This window comes from Microtus ochrogaster, unplaced genomic scaffold (assembly GCF_000317375.1).
Source record: "Microtus ochrogaster isolate Prairie Vole_2 unplaced genomic scaffold, MicOch1.0 UNK1, whole genome shotgun sequence".
NCBI classification, from domain to species: Eukaryota; Metazoa; Chordata; class Mammalia; order Rodentia; family Cricetidae; genus Microtus; species Microtus ochrogaster.
In genome coordinates this window covers 33,964,948-33,982,776 of record NW_004949099.1, presented here as the reverse complement: position 1 = coordinate 33,982,776, position 17,829 = coordinate 33,964,948, and the positions used below count along the sequence as shown (strand labels likewise).

The 17,829-nt window shown below is 39.0% G+C and overlaps 1 protein-coding gene across 8 annotated transcripts in view; it reads left to right on the top strand.

Moving 5' to 3' along the window:
* Erc1 (ELKS/RAB6-interacting/CAST family member 1) overlaps positions 1-17,829 on the top strand; it is a 356,262-nt gene that overhangs the window by 132,125 nt on the left and 206,308 nt on the right. For 5 of the 8 annotated variants that reach the window (XM_026788064.1, XM_005365120.3, XM_013352980.2 and 2 more), the window contains one exon: positions 13,950-13,961. The exons of the other annotated variants lie outside the window; for them this stretch is intronic. In XM_026788064.1, the coding sequence (XP_026643865.1) occupies positions 13,950-13,961 (12 nt within the window). The remainder of the gene's footprint in view (positions 1-13,949; positions 13,962-17,829) is intronic. 8 annotated transcript variants of the gene reach the window in all.

The window sequence follows — 17,829 nt, the reverse complement described above, 5'->3', positions numbered from 1 at the left end:
AAAAAAAAAAAAAAAAAGATTTATAAAAGGAGAGCCACTGTCCAACTCCAAAGCCAGCTTTGATTTTTAAGTGAGTTGGGCCTACCATTATACTGAGAAGTAAGGAGGTATGCATGTTTAGGGAGTAAGATTTTACCCTGCAGAGAATATTGGTATCATAAGTCAGATTTTTCTTTGCTTGCTGATTCTTTCTGAATAGTTATCTTTTTCTTCTTTAGGCATCTAGATGTCCAAGGTCTCTTGACTTCTCAAAGATAGATTATTTTCTGTTTTCCTGCAAAGACAAGAACAGAACCCAACCCTTGTTTCCTTACAGCTTGTAGGATTGTCACCTCTGTGGATGAACTGTCATTTCTCCTTATCAAGAGGTTTCTCCTTTTCAGACCAAATCTTGATTACTTTTGATGATGTCCATAGCTTTTCTTCTCCTGTGGTAACAAAAGTGAAACCCCTTCCCCAGTGTAGCACATCTCCTGGTTTCCATTCTGAGGTCAACACATCCTTGAAGTACACCGGCTGATTTAATTCAGAAGTTTTTTTTATATCATTCAGTGTCTCTCTGCAGCTGTTGTTCCTTTATCATTAGCATTAAGAAAATTCAAGGTTAATAAAGCATTATGCAGTCTATTTTTGGAGGGTCTTTCTCATTCCTTTCTGCTTATTTAACATATCCCTTATAGTTCAGTTTGATCTTTCTATAAGTGTCTGACCTATAGGATTTTGTGGTACACCTGTAATATACTTTGTATTATAATAAGCAAAAAACAAAAATCCTGCTTCATTGTCTTAGAGACACATGCTGGAACATTGTCTGTCTTTATTTTTACAGGTATACCCCTGATGGCCATAACTTGTAATAAATGTGTGATTACTGAATAAGTCTTTTTCTAACTCAAAGCAGTTGTCATTGATACTGAATAGGCATCAATGTTATGGTGTATATATTTTAGTTTTTCCAAATCCTACAAAATGCAACATACTAATCTGCCAGATTTCATTGTTTTGAGTACTCTTTGGGTTACTTCCTGCAGGTAGTAGTATTTGGTTGTATAAAAAACAAGTAGGACATCTTATAATCTCCTTGGTTTGTTGCCATGTGATGAAAAAGTCATTTTTTTTTAACCTTTGCTATTGACATGACGTTTTAAATGAAATTCGGAGGCCTTCAGCCCATTTTCAATTTTACATCATCTGATATAAATTCAGCAGTTTCAATATGCAAAACGATTCTTTCTGCATATTGCAAATCAGCAACTATGTTGAGAGCTTCTTTAAAATCCCTTAGTACCATGAGAATACCATTTAATTCTGCCTTTGTTTCATTATAAGGGCTTTGTTTCACTTTACTTAAATTTTCTGATTTGTAACCTTTATTTCCTGATTTATTTGCATCAGTATAGAGTATAGGGGCTCCAGTTATTGGTGTGTACCATATGAGGAAGAATCCAATTAGTTCTCTTTATAAATGATTTCTCTGCTTTTGGAATAGTTATTGTTTATCTCTCCCAAGAAATTACTAAAAGCTCTTTGCCAGGGTTCCCTTTCTTCCCATAATTTGTTAATTTCATCATTAGTGAATTGTGCTACAATTTCTGCAAGGTTTATTTTTGTTAATTGACTAAGTCTCAGTTTACCTTTTATAATCTCAGAGAGCTTTTCCATAAAGGTTTTTAATTTTTTACTCAGTTTATGTAGTTAAAAGATCATTTTAAGATAATATCTTCCTTTTGCATTAAAATTCCTGTAGGGGATTGTTTTGAAGGTAATATGATCAGACTGATGTTAAGATTTGGATCCACATGTACTTTCTGTAATTTCTCTTCAGTCAAAATGAATTTTTTTCTCAGCTTCAGCTGATAATTCCCTGTGGCTATTTAAGTCCTTTTCATCATCTTAGGCTTAGTTTAAATTAATCAGCTCATCAGGTTTTATCCCAATAGTGGACTGTAGATTGGAAATGTCTCCTAGCAATCTTTGGAAAATTCATTAAGAGTCTGCAATTGAACTCTCCTAATTTGCACTATTTTGTGGTATAATTTTCTGTAAACCTATTTTATAACCTAAATTATTGATAGAATTTCTTCTTTGTAATTTTTCAGGCGCAATCTTTAATCCCCAACAAGGCAAAGCTTTCTTTACTTCTTCAAACATTCTTTCTAAGGTATCTATGTTTAAATCAGATAGTAAAATATTGTTCATATAATGGTAAACTATAGATTTAGGAAATTGTTTATCATTTTCAATTGGTGACTTGCAAAATATTGGTTACTTTACATTCTGTGTAAGAGATCCTTCCACACATATATCCACACATATATCCACACATATATCTTTAAGCAGGCTGAGAGTCATTATAAGGAGGCACTGTGCAGGCAAATTTTTCTCTTTTTCTTGTACAGATATACTGAAGAAACACTCTTTTAAATCAATAACTATAAGAGGCCATCCTTTAGGCAATAGAAAAAGCAGAGGAATTCTAGACTGTAGAGAGCCCTTTGGCTATATAACCTTTATTTATAGTTCTTAGATCTGTTACCATTCTCCATTTTTCAGATTGTTTTTAAACAATAATAGAGGAGAATTCCAAGGGCTGGTTGATTCTTCAATATGCTTAGAATCTAGTTGCTCCTGTACCAACTGCTCTAAAGCCTGCAGTTTCTCTGTCATTAAACACCATTGCTTAACCCATAAAGGTCCTCTGAGGGTTTGCCAGTTGTTTTTATAGAACCTGAGTGGTTGGTGACTTTTTTTTGTTGTAGTACTTTATATCCTTCCCAGAAACATGAGTTGGTATATGTACCATTTCTGAGACTGTGGGAATGTTAATCTGGATATCCCATTGTTGTAACATATCATGACCCCCTAGATTCACTGCTATATTAGTCACATATTGCCTCAGCCTTCCTCTCAGTCCTTCTTGCCCTATACATTCAACTCATCTTGTGCATTGCTTTACCTGAGATTGGGTTCCAATGATTAGGAATTGAATATCTACCTCCTAAAGTGGCCAATTCGGATGCCAAGATTCTTGAGTAACAATAGTCACATCTGCATCTGTGTCTAATAATCCTTCTATTATAGTGTTATTTATTCATACTCTCTGCTTTGGTCTTTTGTCATTTATAGAAGTCTTTCAAAATATAAGTTTTCTATTTTTGTATTAGAATTTTTGATTTATCATCCATGGTTTGTCTGTCATCCAGAGCAGCATTTTTTTTTTGTTTTTGTTTTTTGTTGTTGTTGTTTTTGTTTTTTTTTTAACAGGCATTGAATTTTCTAATTTTCCTGAAAAGGTGTATTTTCTACAGTGACTGGGAATGACCGGACCACTTTTGACCTGGGGGTCTGTGTGAGGCCCTCCCAAGGAATTTTCCCTATGGCAATGGGTTGCCTTGTTTGTCTATTTTGATCTACATTCATTGTTCCAATGTCAGCCTCTGCTGCATGTTTTGCATAATCCAGAAGAAGTATGGGCTTCTGTTTGGGTCATTCCCAGAAGAAACATTATATCTAGAAAAGCCCTGTCTACAATCACTTTTCAGATGGCCTATTTTACCACAATTTAAACATTTAGTATTTTGATGTCTCGTCATAACTTTGAAAATTAGTTCTCCTTCCCAAGCCTCAGTGTTATAGTTCAAGGACTCAACCTTGGCTGTGTGTAGGATCCATTAGTTCATTGTTGCTAATCTGACCTTTAGGGGCCCAAGTATCTTTTTGCATTCTACATTAGCATGTTCAAAAGCCAGATTCCGTGTACTTGCTAACTTCTGGATATGCTACCCCTAATGGTATAGTTTTAGTTAATCTTTGCAAAAAGTCAGAAAGGGTTCTCTTGAGCCTTGTATAACCTTAGGACATGATTCAATTCTTTTTCATGTTCTTGAATCTTGCCCTAAGCATTTGAGGCTGCTGTATGGCATAGGGGCAAGATGTGTTCATTGTATATAGCTTGACTATCTGGATCAGTGTAAGGTCCCTCCCTAATAATTGGATCTTGAGAAGCTTCGGAACCACTGACTCTACCTTGATGTTCAAGGACCTTAGCTTTCTCTCTCCAATAACTCTTCCCCTGTAGCTGTGAACCATCTTCTGATACAGCTGAGACTAATAATTGAATCTAATCATGTGGTATAACCTTATTTTTTGAAGCCCATGTCTTTATCAATTGCCTCAATATGGTGAATTCATGTTATAAGATACTACTGCTTGTTTAATATCTTTTAGATATTTTATACATATAGTTTCCCATTTGCTTTCTGTATATCCTTTTGAGTATTTACTATTTGCTAGTTTTTCAGAAATAGTAACAGGATAAGTAGCTAACACTCTTGGTAAGTCATCTCTGTGTCTGTGAGGTACTTGTGATTTTTGTCTTTTGTTTGTGCCTCATCTCCTTACTTATCAGTTCTGACAAGTTCTTCAATGATTTCAAGTCTAGATATCACTGTCTTTTGTAGTCTGAATTTCTTGACCTGTGAATATTTTTTAACAGTTTCATCAAATCACTTAATTTCTGGTTCTTATCATGTACATATGGTTGTGGGTCACCACAACATGAGGAACTGTACTAAAGGTTCACAGCATTAGGAAAGTTGAGAACCGCTGCTCTCATGTTTGCTTCTTCGGGTCATCAACATTATCTATGTTCCAGTACTTGGCTCACATTAAGAGCCCAGCATGCTGAGTTAATACATTCATCATTGTTAGAAAATTACCACAGGACAGCTTTGTACAACATAGCATAGCCTTCTACAAACCCTTGGGTGAAGTTGACATGTCAACATGTCTGACTTTTCACACCAGCTCATGCCCAATGTCTTTTTATTGCCATTCTCCTGCTTCTAGTCTTCCCCTCCTATTTGCTCTGTGGTCTCCTGAAGTTCTAGCACTGAGTCCACTCTCCAGATCTGACCCTTTATTGAATATGAATTGGTCACCCTGTAGAGCCAGCCTTGTGTGTTATGGAATATGACTTGAAAATTGTTGAGAAGTTTTGTCCAACATGCCCTGTTTTCCCTGTACCTCGGTGCTTTTCCCCGATGGTCACTTTCAGTTTATGTACCACTTACTAGGATTTAGCTTCCTAGATCTTTTGTCTCTGACTAGACAGAAAGAACTTACAGCTGTGACCTTAGAAGTACATCCCTACCTCCTGGCACAATGCCTTCACTTTTTTCCTTGCTCCTTTCTTTAGTATAATTCACAGTAAAAACAAGGTCTGCTTCTCAGCCACACAGCGAATGACTTCGGGGGAATGTACATTAGGCCACTGAGAGACCTAAGTTTAAAACTGACTTCCCTTGCTGACTGTAGGTTTTCTTCACTAGCCACCTGTCTTTCTAGGCCTCAGGTAAAGGTGAGAACATCACCTTATAGGCGACAGTGTGAAGGGAATGAGTTATTGTGTACTAATTCTTGATAGTCAATTGTTAGACATTGTTTGGTTTGGTTTTGCTTCCAGAATTAGTTTATCCCAGGCTGGCCTCAGAACAGAAAAGGGAGAACAGCAAACTTTTATTGTTTTCAAATCAAAATCCAAAGAAGGTCTGCAAGAGGAGGCTCCCCCCCCCCCCCCCCGCCACAAATTTGGAGGAACCAAAACTACCTGTTATGGGGTAGAAAAGACTTAAGAAAAGTGTTGTTTCTCATAAATGTCAAGAAATCCAACTCTTGGAAAGTGAACGGGCCCTCAGCAAGTGATGGTAGATACCACATACAAAGGAGCCTGTGCCGAGGAGGATGATTATGATAGAAAAGGTGCTGAGGGTGTAGATGGACAGCCACTTCTCAGAGACTTCCCAGATGAGACAATGATAGGGGCCAGGGCAGTCATTGGTGCTACAATAAAAGTTGTTTTGTCTTATCATAGGCAGGTGTTTGAATGTGAGCAGGCATAGAAGCACAGTTTGGATGCTGACCTGCAGGAGGGAGTGGAGCAGATACAGATATAAGAGCTTCTTCTCCTTGTGGAAGTTCAGGAAGTCTATCTTCTGGGAGGGGCTCTGCTTCCTGATTGCCTCCATGGAGCCCTTCTCCACTTCCCCTGAGTTCTCAGGTTGCTGCGTGGTCTTAACCTTTACCTTGGTGTAATGATGCCGAATCTGAGCCATGAAGTATTCCATGAGGAAGAACAAGAGTATGAAGAGGAAGTAGCAGTAGTTCCACATTTCTGTAATGGGAATGCTAAACACCTGTTCAAAACATTCCGTAAGACAAGGGTAGGCGATATTTTCATGGCATTTGAAATCATCGTAGAGGTGGTACCATGGCAGCCGGACCATATACACCACCATGCTGTATACTGAGATCAGTCCTAACCACAGTCTCCGCCCAGTATAGTAGCCAGATTTGTCACTCGCCATTGAGTACAGCACAGGAATTACTCCAATCATCAATGCAGACTCCATATCTTCTGATTCTAGGACACTGATTGAACAGAGATCAGAGCTCTTGACAGCACCCTAGGAAGGAAAGCAAAACAACAGAAGTTGGGATCAGAAAGTGAGAAGAAGTTGTGAACAGTCTAACCACATTCATGAAGCCCAGCACCTGCTCAGGTTGTAGATCAGTTAGCATCTCTCACACTCTTGCCAGTTGAACTCCTTTCCACAAGCACTCATTGCTTTCCCATAATGCAGTTCTTATCTCTCCAGTTCAGCCTAGGTCTCTGGCCACTAATCAGTCCTGCTATATAAAAGTTAAAATGTAGTGTCTCATTTTCTTGCTAGATTATGGAGTGCTCGGGGCTGTAAACCCATCATTTATAAGCCCATATTATCCAGGATGGTCTATCAACATAATGTGGACCTAATAACATAAAAAATTTCCATTGTGTCTGTTCTTTTCAGGTTTATTATGGAAATCTTTATACTTTGTCCCTTTGCCAGGAAATTTCCCAGTACTAAGAAGAAAATAACACATTCTTGCATTTCTGACTGCTAAGCTCACAACACATATGAGTTATGTTCACCCTGCTCTCTGTGCAGTGCTTGAGGTACAGCTGCCTCCATAATTTTAATGTTAGCAGTGACAGTTTGCAGACCATTGGTACCATGTGAGCTTTGTGCTAGTAGGTTAGGTGAACCATCTGTGCATTTGTTCTTTGGAAGATAATTTAGGTGTTTGTATATCTTTTTCTCTGTCTCTACTCCACTCCTGTGGGGGGGGGTGTGTGTGCACGCACACACATGCTTGCTCATGTGCACACATGCAAGTGTGTGTGCTTATATGCTTGTGCTTTACTAGGGGTCAAACCCAGCCCCTCATATGCCAGATAGTTATCTTTCTGAGCTCTTTATATTTATCTTGAAATTATACAGGGTCTCACAGTGTAGCCCAGGCTAGCCTTGAATTCACTGTTGTTCTGCCTCAGCCTCTGGAGGGCTAGAACTATAGGAATATGCTTTTTACAGCTTTATCTTATAATACTCTTTTATATGATGGTGACCAATAATTTAAGCTAACAATATGCTTTGAAGTTTTTATTATGGTAAAATATTCTTAGTATAAATTCTGTTGTTGAAACTGTTGGTGGTTTTAATCCCAGTTCTCGGGTGGCTGAGGCAGGAGGATCTCAGTGAGTTTGAAGCCATCCTGGTCTACATGAGCCAGTTCTATGGATAGCCACAGCAGTTACACAGAGAGAAACCTTGTTTCAAGAAACTGAAAATTACGTAACTGTCAACTCCACTCATCTAAATAAGTGATCTTATATTCTCATACTGAAACTCTGTTCCCACGAAATATTAATTTCCCTTCCTCTTTGAAGATTACCACTTTGTGCTATTCAAATTTGTAGCTTTTCTTCCATTTAAGAGTCTGTGTATGTGCACTTTGTGAGTGTTACCACTATTCAAGTGCAAGCAGCAGGAGGGGGAGCCTCCAGAGTGAGCTGATGGGCACAACACTCGTTGATGGCTCTGGCCAAGGGGGTGATGATCAAGAAGGGCCAAAGGAGTAGATGAGGACAAGGGAATATGAAGGCGTCAGGTAAGCACTTGTGTGCTAGGCTCTTTACTAGAAACTGACAGTTATGGACTGGGCATAATTATTCTTGTGTTGTTTTAGTTAAGAAAACTGAAATCTAAACTTCTTTAAGGGTTTATCACTGTGAATTTGACCATGGTCCAGTGAGTATATGGACAACACAAATTAGACTTCATATATATAATTTCTTTTTTTTCCTTTTTTGTGGAGGAGGGATTGCAAGGATGACAGGGTGGACCTAGGAGGACTGGGAAGTGAGTGTAATCAGGGTGCATTATATGAAATTCTCAAATAATCAATACAAATAGTATGTTGGAAAAAAAAACCCCTGAGAGTGGGTAGTGATGGTGCATACCTTTAATCCCAGCACTCAGGAGACAAAGGCAAAAGCAGAAGTTTGTGAGTTCAAGGCAAGCCTAGTCTACAGAGCTAGTTCCTGGACAGCTAGGGCTGTTACAGAGAAACCCTGTCTTCAAACATGAACAACAACAACAAAAAACTACTGAGGCTTAATTCTGTTCAGAAGACTTACTTCTAAGTAATTTTTTAGCAGTTAGGTTGTTCTGCTGCTGGGTCACAGCTCAGAGTCCTTTGTACCTGTCTTTCTGCTGTAGTGGGAGCCTTTGACCCAACCCACCAACTGTCATTCTGCCAACTGCTTTGGAATTTCTCAAGGAGCTAGTACACCCTTGACTGTGTCAGCTGGAGTCTTTGTGTGCTCTACAGTCAGCAGAATGCAGGCAAATTTACAGATTAGCCTCCTTCATTCAGAAGGAGCCTGCTATCAAGATTTGGCCAAGGTCTCTGACGCCATTTCTGTCTGAATCTGCTCTTTGTGTTTGGTCTGTGTCTGTAGTTTCAATAGTGTTACCTTGGGAGTGATGATGAAAAGGCTCACCATTATTATCATCCCCTTTCCCACTTTAATTCTTCAACCTCCAGATTGTTCGTGTTTATGCATGTCTACAACGTACACATTTGAGTCTGAATTCACATTTACATGTTTGAAAACCAGAGGCCAACTTCAGGTATCATTCCTCAGGCACTATCCACCATACTTTTTGGGCAACCAGGTCACTTCTTGGTCTAGAAATCACTGATTATGCTAGGTTGACTGGTCAGTGAGTCTCAGGGACCTTCCTGTCACTGCCACTACAGTGCTGGGATTACAAACATGTGAAATATGTCTGACTTTTCTTTCTTTTTTTCTTTACTGGTTTTTTTTTTTTTTTTTGAGTTCTGGGGATTGAAACCAGATTTCCATGCTTGCATGACAAGCATTTTGCTGACATAGTTAGTTATCTCCTATACCAACATCAGTTTCTACATTCCCCTTATCACCTGCTTTAAAACAGAAGGCACAGAAATTATTAGCCAAGATCCTTGTTTATTTTCCAAATTGACAACTTTTACTGATTATTGCCCCTTCTTCTTGGTCACAGTGGTAGAAAGACTCTGTCCCTTCCGTTTGGACAATCACTCTTTCCAGTGGCCTCCAGATTATCTTTGAGACTCAGCATTTCTATGAACTCCCAGCTTCAGCTCCTCTGCTTGAGCCCTCCCCTAATTAGCATGGAAGCCATCTCTTGCATACTGTGGCCCCAACTTTCAACTGTACTTCATAGTGAAGCTCTTTGAAAGAACTGACTGTTGTCTTAGTCATTGCTCTGTTCCTGTGAGGAGACAGTATGACTACAGCAATTCTTATAAGGGAAAACATTTCATTGGGACTGGCTTACAGTTAAGATGTTCAGTTATTATCAACATGGGAAGCATGGTGGTATGCAGGCAGACATGGTGTTTCTGCCTCCCGAGTCCTGGGATAAAAGGTGTTCGCTACCACTGCCTGGTTGATGACTTTATGTTTCAGAGACAAGGAAAGCTCTTACTAAACCTGGGGCTCCCCAGTTTGAGAAAAGCCTGCTAGCCAGTGATCTGCACGTCTCTGTCCCCAGACAGTAGGGTAGCAGATGTGTCAGCATCCTACCTTTACACGAGTGCTATTGTTCCACACTCAGGTCCCTGTGCTTGTGCAGGACGCACTGTACTCATGGAGTCGTTTCCCAAGCACCCCACCTCCTTTATTTGAGTCTGGGTCTCTACAGCTTTTGCACTCTTAATCGTCCTGCCTCAGTATTAAAGGTTTATCCTCCTGGCTCATTTCTCTGCTTTTATTTTATTTTATTTTATTTTATTTTTTAATAATGGAGATAAATATCCTTGTTTGTAAAATTCTATATGACTTTTAAACTTTGTTTCTAAGTGTATGCTGAATTAGACTTGTACAGTAAGGATAATTTTTTTTAAATATTTAAAAAAATGAAATGAGATACTTTTCTTTTCCTTTTTTGTTAAGGTGTGAAAGACTTTATTTTGGCTCGCTGCTTGAGGACACTGTCACCATAGCAGGGAGCAAGGGAATTTTGAGAGTGTTGGTCACCTTGCAGTTTCAGTCAGGGAGCTGCTAGAAATGAGTGTTGATGCTTTGCTTTCTTTCCATTTTAAAAACATTCTTTTTTCTTACATTTTCCTTCTTATTCAGTCTGCAGCTCTAGCCTGTGGGTAGAGTTTTCAGCTAAACCTGTTTGAGAGTGTCCTCACAAACATGGCTGTAAATCCAGTCACACTGACAATAGAGTAACCATCACATTTCTACCTTCTTGTCAGTTTACCATTTCAAATTTTAACATTCTACCCTGTTCTTCAAAGGCTTATGGATATCTCATAAGACAAGATACCTTTGCTTTATCTATACTTATGACCAGAAATCCCAGTGTTTCTAATATTGCTCAGAAGCCATTAGTCTTAAGTGGCAAGCTTGCTCAGTGGGCAAAGGCACCTGCTGCAAAGCCTGGCAACCTGAGTTTGAGCCCCAGGGTCATTAATGGTAGAGGGAGGGACCCAGCTCCTGCCAGTTTTCCTCCTGCCCCAACATGCTCACACGCATAGACAAACACAAATATGAACTCCTAACTGTAAAGCCCCTTGAACACGTGTAAAGATGGACCAAAGTAATATTGAAACCCACTGGGGCAAACACCAAATGTTACAGTTCCATTTGTTTGCTGGCTTGTGATGGAATCATTTGGACTCCAACAGCTGTGCTACTAGATTCTCTCTCAGGTCGGATGTGCTCTTTGCCTATAGTTTTCCCTCAATCGAAGTCTCACAGTTCTGGCATTTTCTACATCCTGGCGTCTCCATTCCAACTCACTTTCTGCCTTTGTAGCTTCATGCTTTGGCTTTTCAAGGTCCCTTTGCAGGCAGTCCGACCCACTGTGTACTGTCAAGCTTCAGTGTCATTCTGGCATCTTAGTGTAAGCCTCTACAACACTACCACATTTGACTCTTGTGTGTCTGCAAGCTACATGGACAGCACTGCCGTGTTCTGTTGCAAGGACAAGGAGTGGCTCATCCATTGCTGTCATGCTTCTGTTCTTTGGCGGCTGAACCTGGGAAACCATTTCCCTAGCTAGGTAGCTGTTTTTGAGTTCCTTTATTTCCAGTTTCATTTCAGTCCTCCCTTTCAATGAATGCATATTTGCAAGCACTTGGGGCCTTAGAAAATGAGGTCTTGTCCTCAAGGAACTTTTCCTATTGTTCAAGTGTAAGGTTTTTCCTTAGTTGAATTAATCACTTTAATAACCACACCTTCTTCCTCCACTCTCACTTTGTCTGTAACTTTAAACTCATGCTCCTTTCTCTGCCTCAGTGAATAGATTTAAGAAATATATTTCTGTATAGCTCTGCTGTTTCACTGTAAATCTGAGAAAGAGCAGTCAGTCTGTATGTTATGTGATCTTGAAATTTCTTCTGCCGAACAGCTTAGTCTATTACTTTTAAACTCACCCTAAATTTGTATAACACAGGCAGAACACAAGAAATATTTTTGTCAGAATTTGAGTGGACCTTAGCCCAGTTACTGATAGTTTTCATTTCCTCTGGAATTGTTTGAACCAGGCCTTTACTGTCTGCATTTCTATTGGCACCTGGGTCTTCCGAACTCTTACCAGAATGGACCATTAATCTTGCTTTACATTTTAGGGCTTCTTTAGCATCCCATCCATCCTGCTTCAAACTTCTCCACAATTCTTTTGCAAATCAGTTCCAAATGCCAAAGAACCACATGGTCAAGTTTATTACATCAACAGTGCCACTCCGTGGTAGTAATTTACTGTGTTAGTTACTTAGTTGTGGGAACCAAATTTCTTACAAGAAGCAATTTCAAGGAAGAACGATTTATTTTGGCTCCTGGTTTGAGAGTGTGATTCATCATGGTGGGAAAGGCATTGTGGTGGGAATGGAAGGCAGTTGGTTCCAATGTGTCTGCATTTAGGGGCAGAGAGAGATAAATGCTGTGTTTTTGATTCTTAAAGTAAAAATTAGGTCATGAAAACAATCACGATGGAATTAGGAATTATAAATCTTAACTGCTGAGGAAGCAGTACTTATTTCAATAGTTAAACTGACTAATTTTCAGAAAGAGAAACCTGCCTGTTATAAAAGGCAGTAATGACTCATAGAACCTTTGTATGGTGGAGGCCTATTATACATGGCTACTTTGTAGGTCTTAAAGCCAAATAGTGTTGGAAATGGAAATTTTTTTGTTGTTTTCATTTTTCGAGACAGGTTTTCTCTGTATCAGTCCTGGCTGTCCTGGAACACACTTTGTAGGCAAGTGCTGGGATTAAACGTGTGTGCCACCACTGCCCAACGGAAATGAATTTTTTAAATACATCTATTCTTGTCCATTATTGCTGTTAGATCATATTATTAAAGGATTTTAGTGGATGTAAATTGAGGAATGTTATGTTTAAGGAAATATTCACTTTGAGAAAATTATTTCAAATTTTTTTCTAGGGTATTTGTAATCTAAGAGGAACTGAAGCTGTCTGTGTTCTTTGTCTTTTGGATGACTGGGTCCCCTCTATGAGATAGGGTGCTGAGGGAGTAGCCAGACTTAAGGTGGAATGTAAAAAACTCATCCGGGAAACTGGAGAGATGGCTCAGTGGTTAAGAGCACTGACTTCTCTTCCAGAGAACCCGGGTTCAATTCTTATCACCCACATGACAGCTCCAGGAACTAATACCCTACACAGACATACATGCAGGCAAAACACTAATGCACACAAAATAAAAGTAAATAAATTATTTAAAAATAAAACTACCTCAGCTGACTGAAACTGTAAAGCCTCTAATGCCGGCACTGGCTAGAGGGCTTGATGGTTCAGCTGGTAAGGTGCTTGCCACCAAGACTGAGTTTGATCCTTGGAAATGTCCATGGTTGAGTGAGAAGAGTGTAGACTCCTGTGATCTGTCTTCTGATTCCCACACGCATGCTGTAGCACGTGTATATGTACCCACATGCACACATACAAAATGAGTACACAAAGGAATGTTAAAAAAAAAAACCCAAACACCAAACCACCCACTAATGTCAGTTCTAGCTATTTAAATGACAGAATCGACACCCTCCCCCTTGTCTTTAAGAAATTTGTTCCCTTGGGTCCTCTGGAAAAGCAGCTAGTGTTCTTAACCCCTGAGCCATCTCTCCAGTCCCTACCAAATCTCTCTCTATCAAAGCTAAGAGACAAGCATTTAAGATGGCTGAAAATTCGTTTGTTCATCTATATGTTAATCTAGTTTAAATAAATTTAGAACTGTAAAAAAAAAAAAAGAAAGAAATTTTTTTCCCTACTACATGACTCAATTTTGGACAAACATTTTAAAAAAACTTCATCAAATATAGTATTAAATTCTAATAGGAAATTTATCTGTTGAGATCTGGAATTCTGGTTTTTAGCACCTGTGAAGAAGCTGTATGCCCCTGTCCTCTTTATTCTGTGTTTTATGCCTTACCCTGTTCGTGAATGTTAGTATTTTTTTTTTATTATTGTCCTTATTAATTCTTTCTAACTTTCTCTTTCACGTTTTCTTCCTGGATTTGCTGTTTCCTTCAGTCTCACTTCAAGGTCAGTATGCTTGCCCTAAAACCAATGTGATTGAGGCTCATTTACTAACGTTGTCTCTCATCCTAACAGGGACTAAAATGATACAATATATCCCAGGAAAATGATGCCTAGAAATCCGTTTCTAAGAACACAGAATGTCAGGAATGACAGTGAATGCAAACTGTTGTGCTTTGAAAGAGAATATTCAGAATGCAAAACTTAGACTGAGCGTGTTTTCACTGAAAGAACTGATGATGAAAAGAGCCCTCGGGGACAGGGTGGAGAATTGCTTTAATGTTTTTGGCACTTTATTAGAGATGTCTTGGTTAAGAACTTAAGCAGGGTAAAAGGAACAATAACATTGTAAATTGAAATGTAAAAATTACAGTAGAGTTAAAATTATGAACTTGCTTATATCATGTATGTTTTACCTAGCAATTCTCTTATAACAGTGAAATGATATGTAGTTTCTGTTTATGAAAACACCCGTCTCTTGATACATATGGCTGGCACTAAACAGGACAAATTATTATCCTCATGGCGATCTAGGCCCCTGTAACATGATTGCCCCAGATTCAGGCAGACAAATACTTAGTTGTAATGTTTTGTTTTAAGTATGGTTTATGTTTTAAATATGGTTTTCCCCAGACAGGATTTAAATAGGAAACTTTTTTTTTGGTTTTTTTGAGACAGGGTTTCTCTATGGTTTTGGAGCCTGTCCTGGAACTAGCTCTTGTAGACCAGGCTGGCCTCGAACTCACAGAGATCCGCCTGCCTCTGCCTCCCGAGTGCTGGGATTAAAGGCGTGCGCCACCACCGCCCGGCTTTAAATAGGAAACTTATATTGGTCTTAAATTCTTGATCTTTCTGTCTCTATATTATATGAACTCCAGACTGAAAAGTAGCTTCAGATTGACTTTCCTAGGTTTCTCATGTGAAGGTTTTTTCTTTATAAAATTGGGATGATTATCAAATGTAGCATTTAAATGAGTTAATCCAAGTATCATAGGTGTACAGGAAATGATCATCAGATGGTACTATTATTATTGCTTCCTTTGGTCTTTTTAATGGAATTATATTTGGTCTATTATTGTACCATTGCCATACATTTCAGATTCTTTACTGCACTGCACTATTCATGTTGATTGATACTGTCACTAACAAAGTACAAATTGGGCTTCCAGTGTATATGTGTATATACATATATATGTATATGTATATATATATATTTAATTGATTAATATATACTTAATACCACGAGGCTCGTGATGGCACAGGACACTAATTTCATGCAAGCACATATTGTGCTGCACATTGCTGCACAGTGTTGGCTGCAGCGCACTGCAGCCTGTCACTATATATGGGTAGAAGATGGCATTTCATCTACAGTGACTGATACATGAAGGCTTCACATTTCATGGACTATGCGATAATGAAGAAGATTTATTAGAAAGACACTTCTGTCTCTTCTCATTGAAATTTTAATGCTTAAGTTGAAGATCTAAGGTACTATTTTTGAATAGATCTTATTTTGATAAATTAACCTTTCCCAAGCCTAACTCATAAAAAGAAAAGGTATCTTCAGCTGGACCTACAGAGTCTTTTTCTTGTCTTTGGTGAACTACCTTTTTCCACCTCCTCCATGAAAATAAATGAAGTTTAGATTCTAAGCAGTCTAAGGCTTAGAACATGGAGGATGTAGACCAGAGTTCTGTGTCTTCATAAATCTGAAAGAAAATACTGGATCCCTTACTACAGAGCAACATGAGAGTGTGAAAAGATGAGAACAGACAACAGTCAAACGTTAGATACTCAGAAGCCAGGTGAAATCCAGACACCTTGTAGATTTACAGAGAAAGAAATAGTTAACAGCTGACAGCATTGAACGAAATGGTAAGGAAGGGAGAGAACTTCCCCGACTCATGCTGTTGCTGCAAACGAAAGCAGAAAAAACTTTATAATAAATCTCCTCAAAACTAGTATGCTACATGAGTCTGCTCCTGTGTGAGAAGCAGACACTGTAGAAGGATCTACGTGGAGAAAGAAAGTGCTGAGGAGGACTCTTCCTTGAAAGCACTCTGCAGGAAAACTAGAACATTCACCACTGTTACCAAATCCCAGAGCCTCCCCTTCTCTTTTCTCTGACTAAGCACATGATAAGGAACAGATGCTAACCTGGATATACAGATGTGGGTGCAGATGTTCTTGGGGTGGAGATTTCTGGACACTGGATAAAGCCTTGGTAAGCAGAGACTATTCTGTTGTAAGGGGATTTAAGCTTGCACAGGTCCCTCAGAGCTTACACATTGAACTCTGCAGATGCAAAGGTTGACTAGCCAGCACACTGAAGTTTGTAGCTGGAAGGTGGGCAGTGTGGTAAGATGGTACCCCATGGCGAGACTCCAACTCAACAGCAGTCAGTAGCTTGAGGGGTAGTCCCCTGAGTTTTAGGAATTCGATTTAGCTGGAAATACAATCTGTAACCCAGCCCATTCTGATCTAAACTGTTGTATGCTAGAGAAATAAGCACCTATTTTCTCTCCTGCAGAGTTAGCTGCAGAAAGTAGTTTAGCAGATCATAGAAACCACAATCATTGCAGCATGAAAGAAATAGTGACTGATAGTATAAGTGTCTTAGTTAGGGTTTCTGTTGCTGCGATGAAACACTATGATCAAAAAGCAAGTTAGGGAGGAAGGGGTTTATTTGACTTATATTTCCATATATCACTGTTCATCATTGAAGGAAATCAACTTAGGATCTCAAACAGGCAGGAGATGATGTAGAGGCCATGGAGAGGTGCTGCTTACTAGTTTTGTTCATGGTTTTCTCAGCCTACTTTTTTTCTTAATAGAACTCAGGACCACCAGCCTAGGAATGGCAATACCCATAATGGGCTAGCGCCTCTCCCATCAATGACTAATTAAGAAATTGTCCCACAGGCCAAATCTTATGTAGGCATTTTCACTTGAACCTCACTTTTTTTTTTTTTAAACAAGATAGGGTTTCTCTGTGTAGCTTTGGAGTCTGTCCTGGAACTCTCTCTGTAGACCAGGTTGGCCTCAAACTCACAGAATTCCCAACCGCCTCTGTTTCCCAAGTGCTGGGATTAAAGGCGAGCGCCACCACCGCCCGGTGAGTTTCACTTCTTTCAGATAGCTCTTTAGCTGGCATCAAGTTGACATAAAGCTAGCCAGCACACTAATATTATTTTTATTTTTACTATTGCATTTGTAAGTTTTAGTCTTTTCTATTTTTTCTTTTTTCTTTGTTTAAAGATAGGGTTTCACTGTGCAGCCCTGATTGACCTAGAACTCATTGTGTAGACCAGTTTGATCTCAAACTCACAAAGATGTGCCCACCACTGCCTCTTGAATGCCAAGATTAAAGGCATGTACCACCATGCCAGACTGTGGTAGTTCTTTTTCTTTTGCTATTGTTTTCTTTACTGTTTCTTATAATTGCAACTCAATCCATTTTCCTCTCATTCTTAATGTACTTTCTCCTTGCTCATCTCTTCTCGTTTCCTAATTAATAAGCTCAGCTTTAATAGTTCTACCTTGTCCTAATAGTATTCTAGCTCATTAGTTTACTGATTTCCCCCGGAATGTAATTCAAGTACTGTCTCACTCTAGAGGTGGTGGACCTGGTACAGCATAGCCATCAAATGAGGCAAACTAAAGTCTCATGCAATAGGCAACGTTATTCAGATCCATACTATTTATACTCTCAGGGTTAATGAGAATAACATGAGTAAAGTGTACCATCATAAGGACAAAACGTGTTTTCCATAGAGGCATATAATGTGTGAAAACCACAGAGCAGAGGAAGTATTGAAAGCGTCTAAAGAAAACATAGATGCATGTAAAACGCAAACTCGTTGGAGTAATC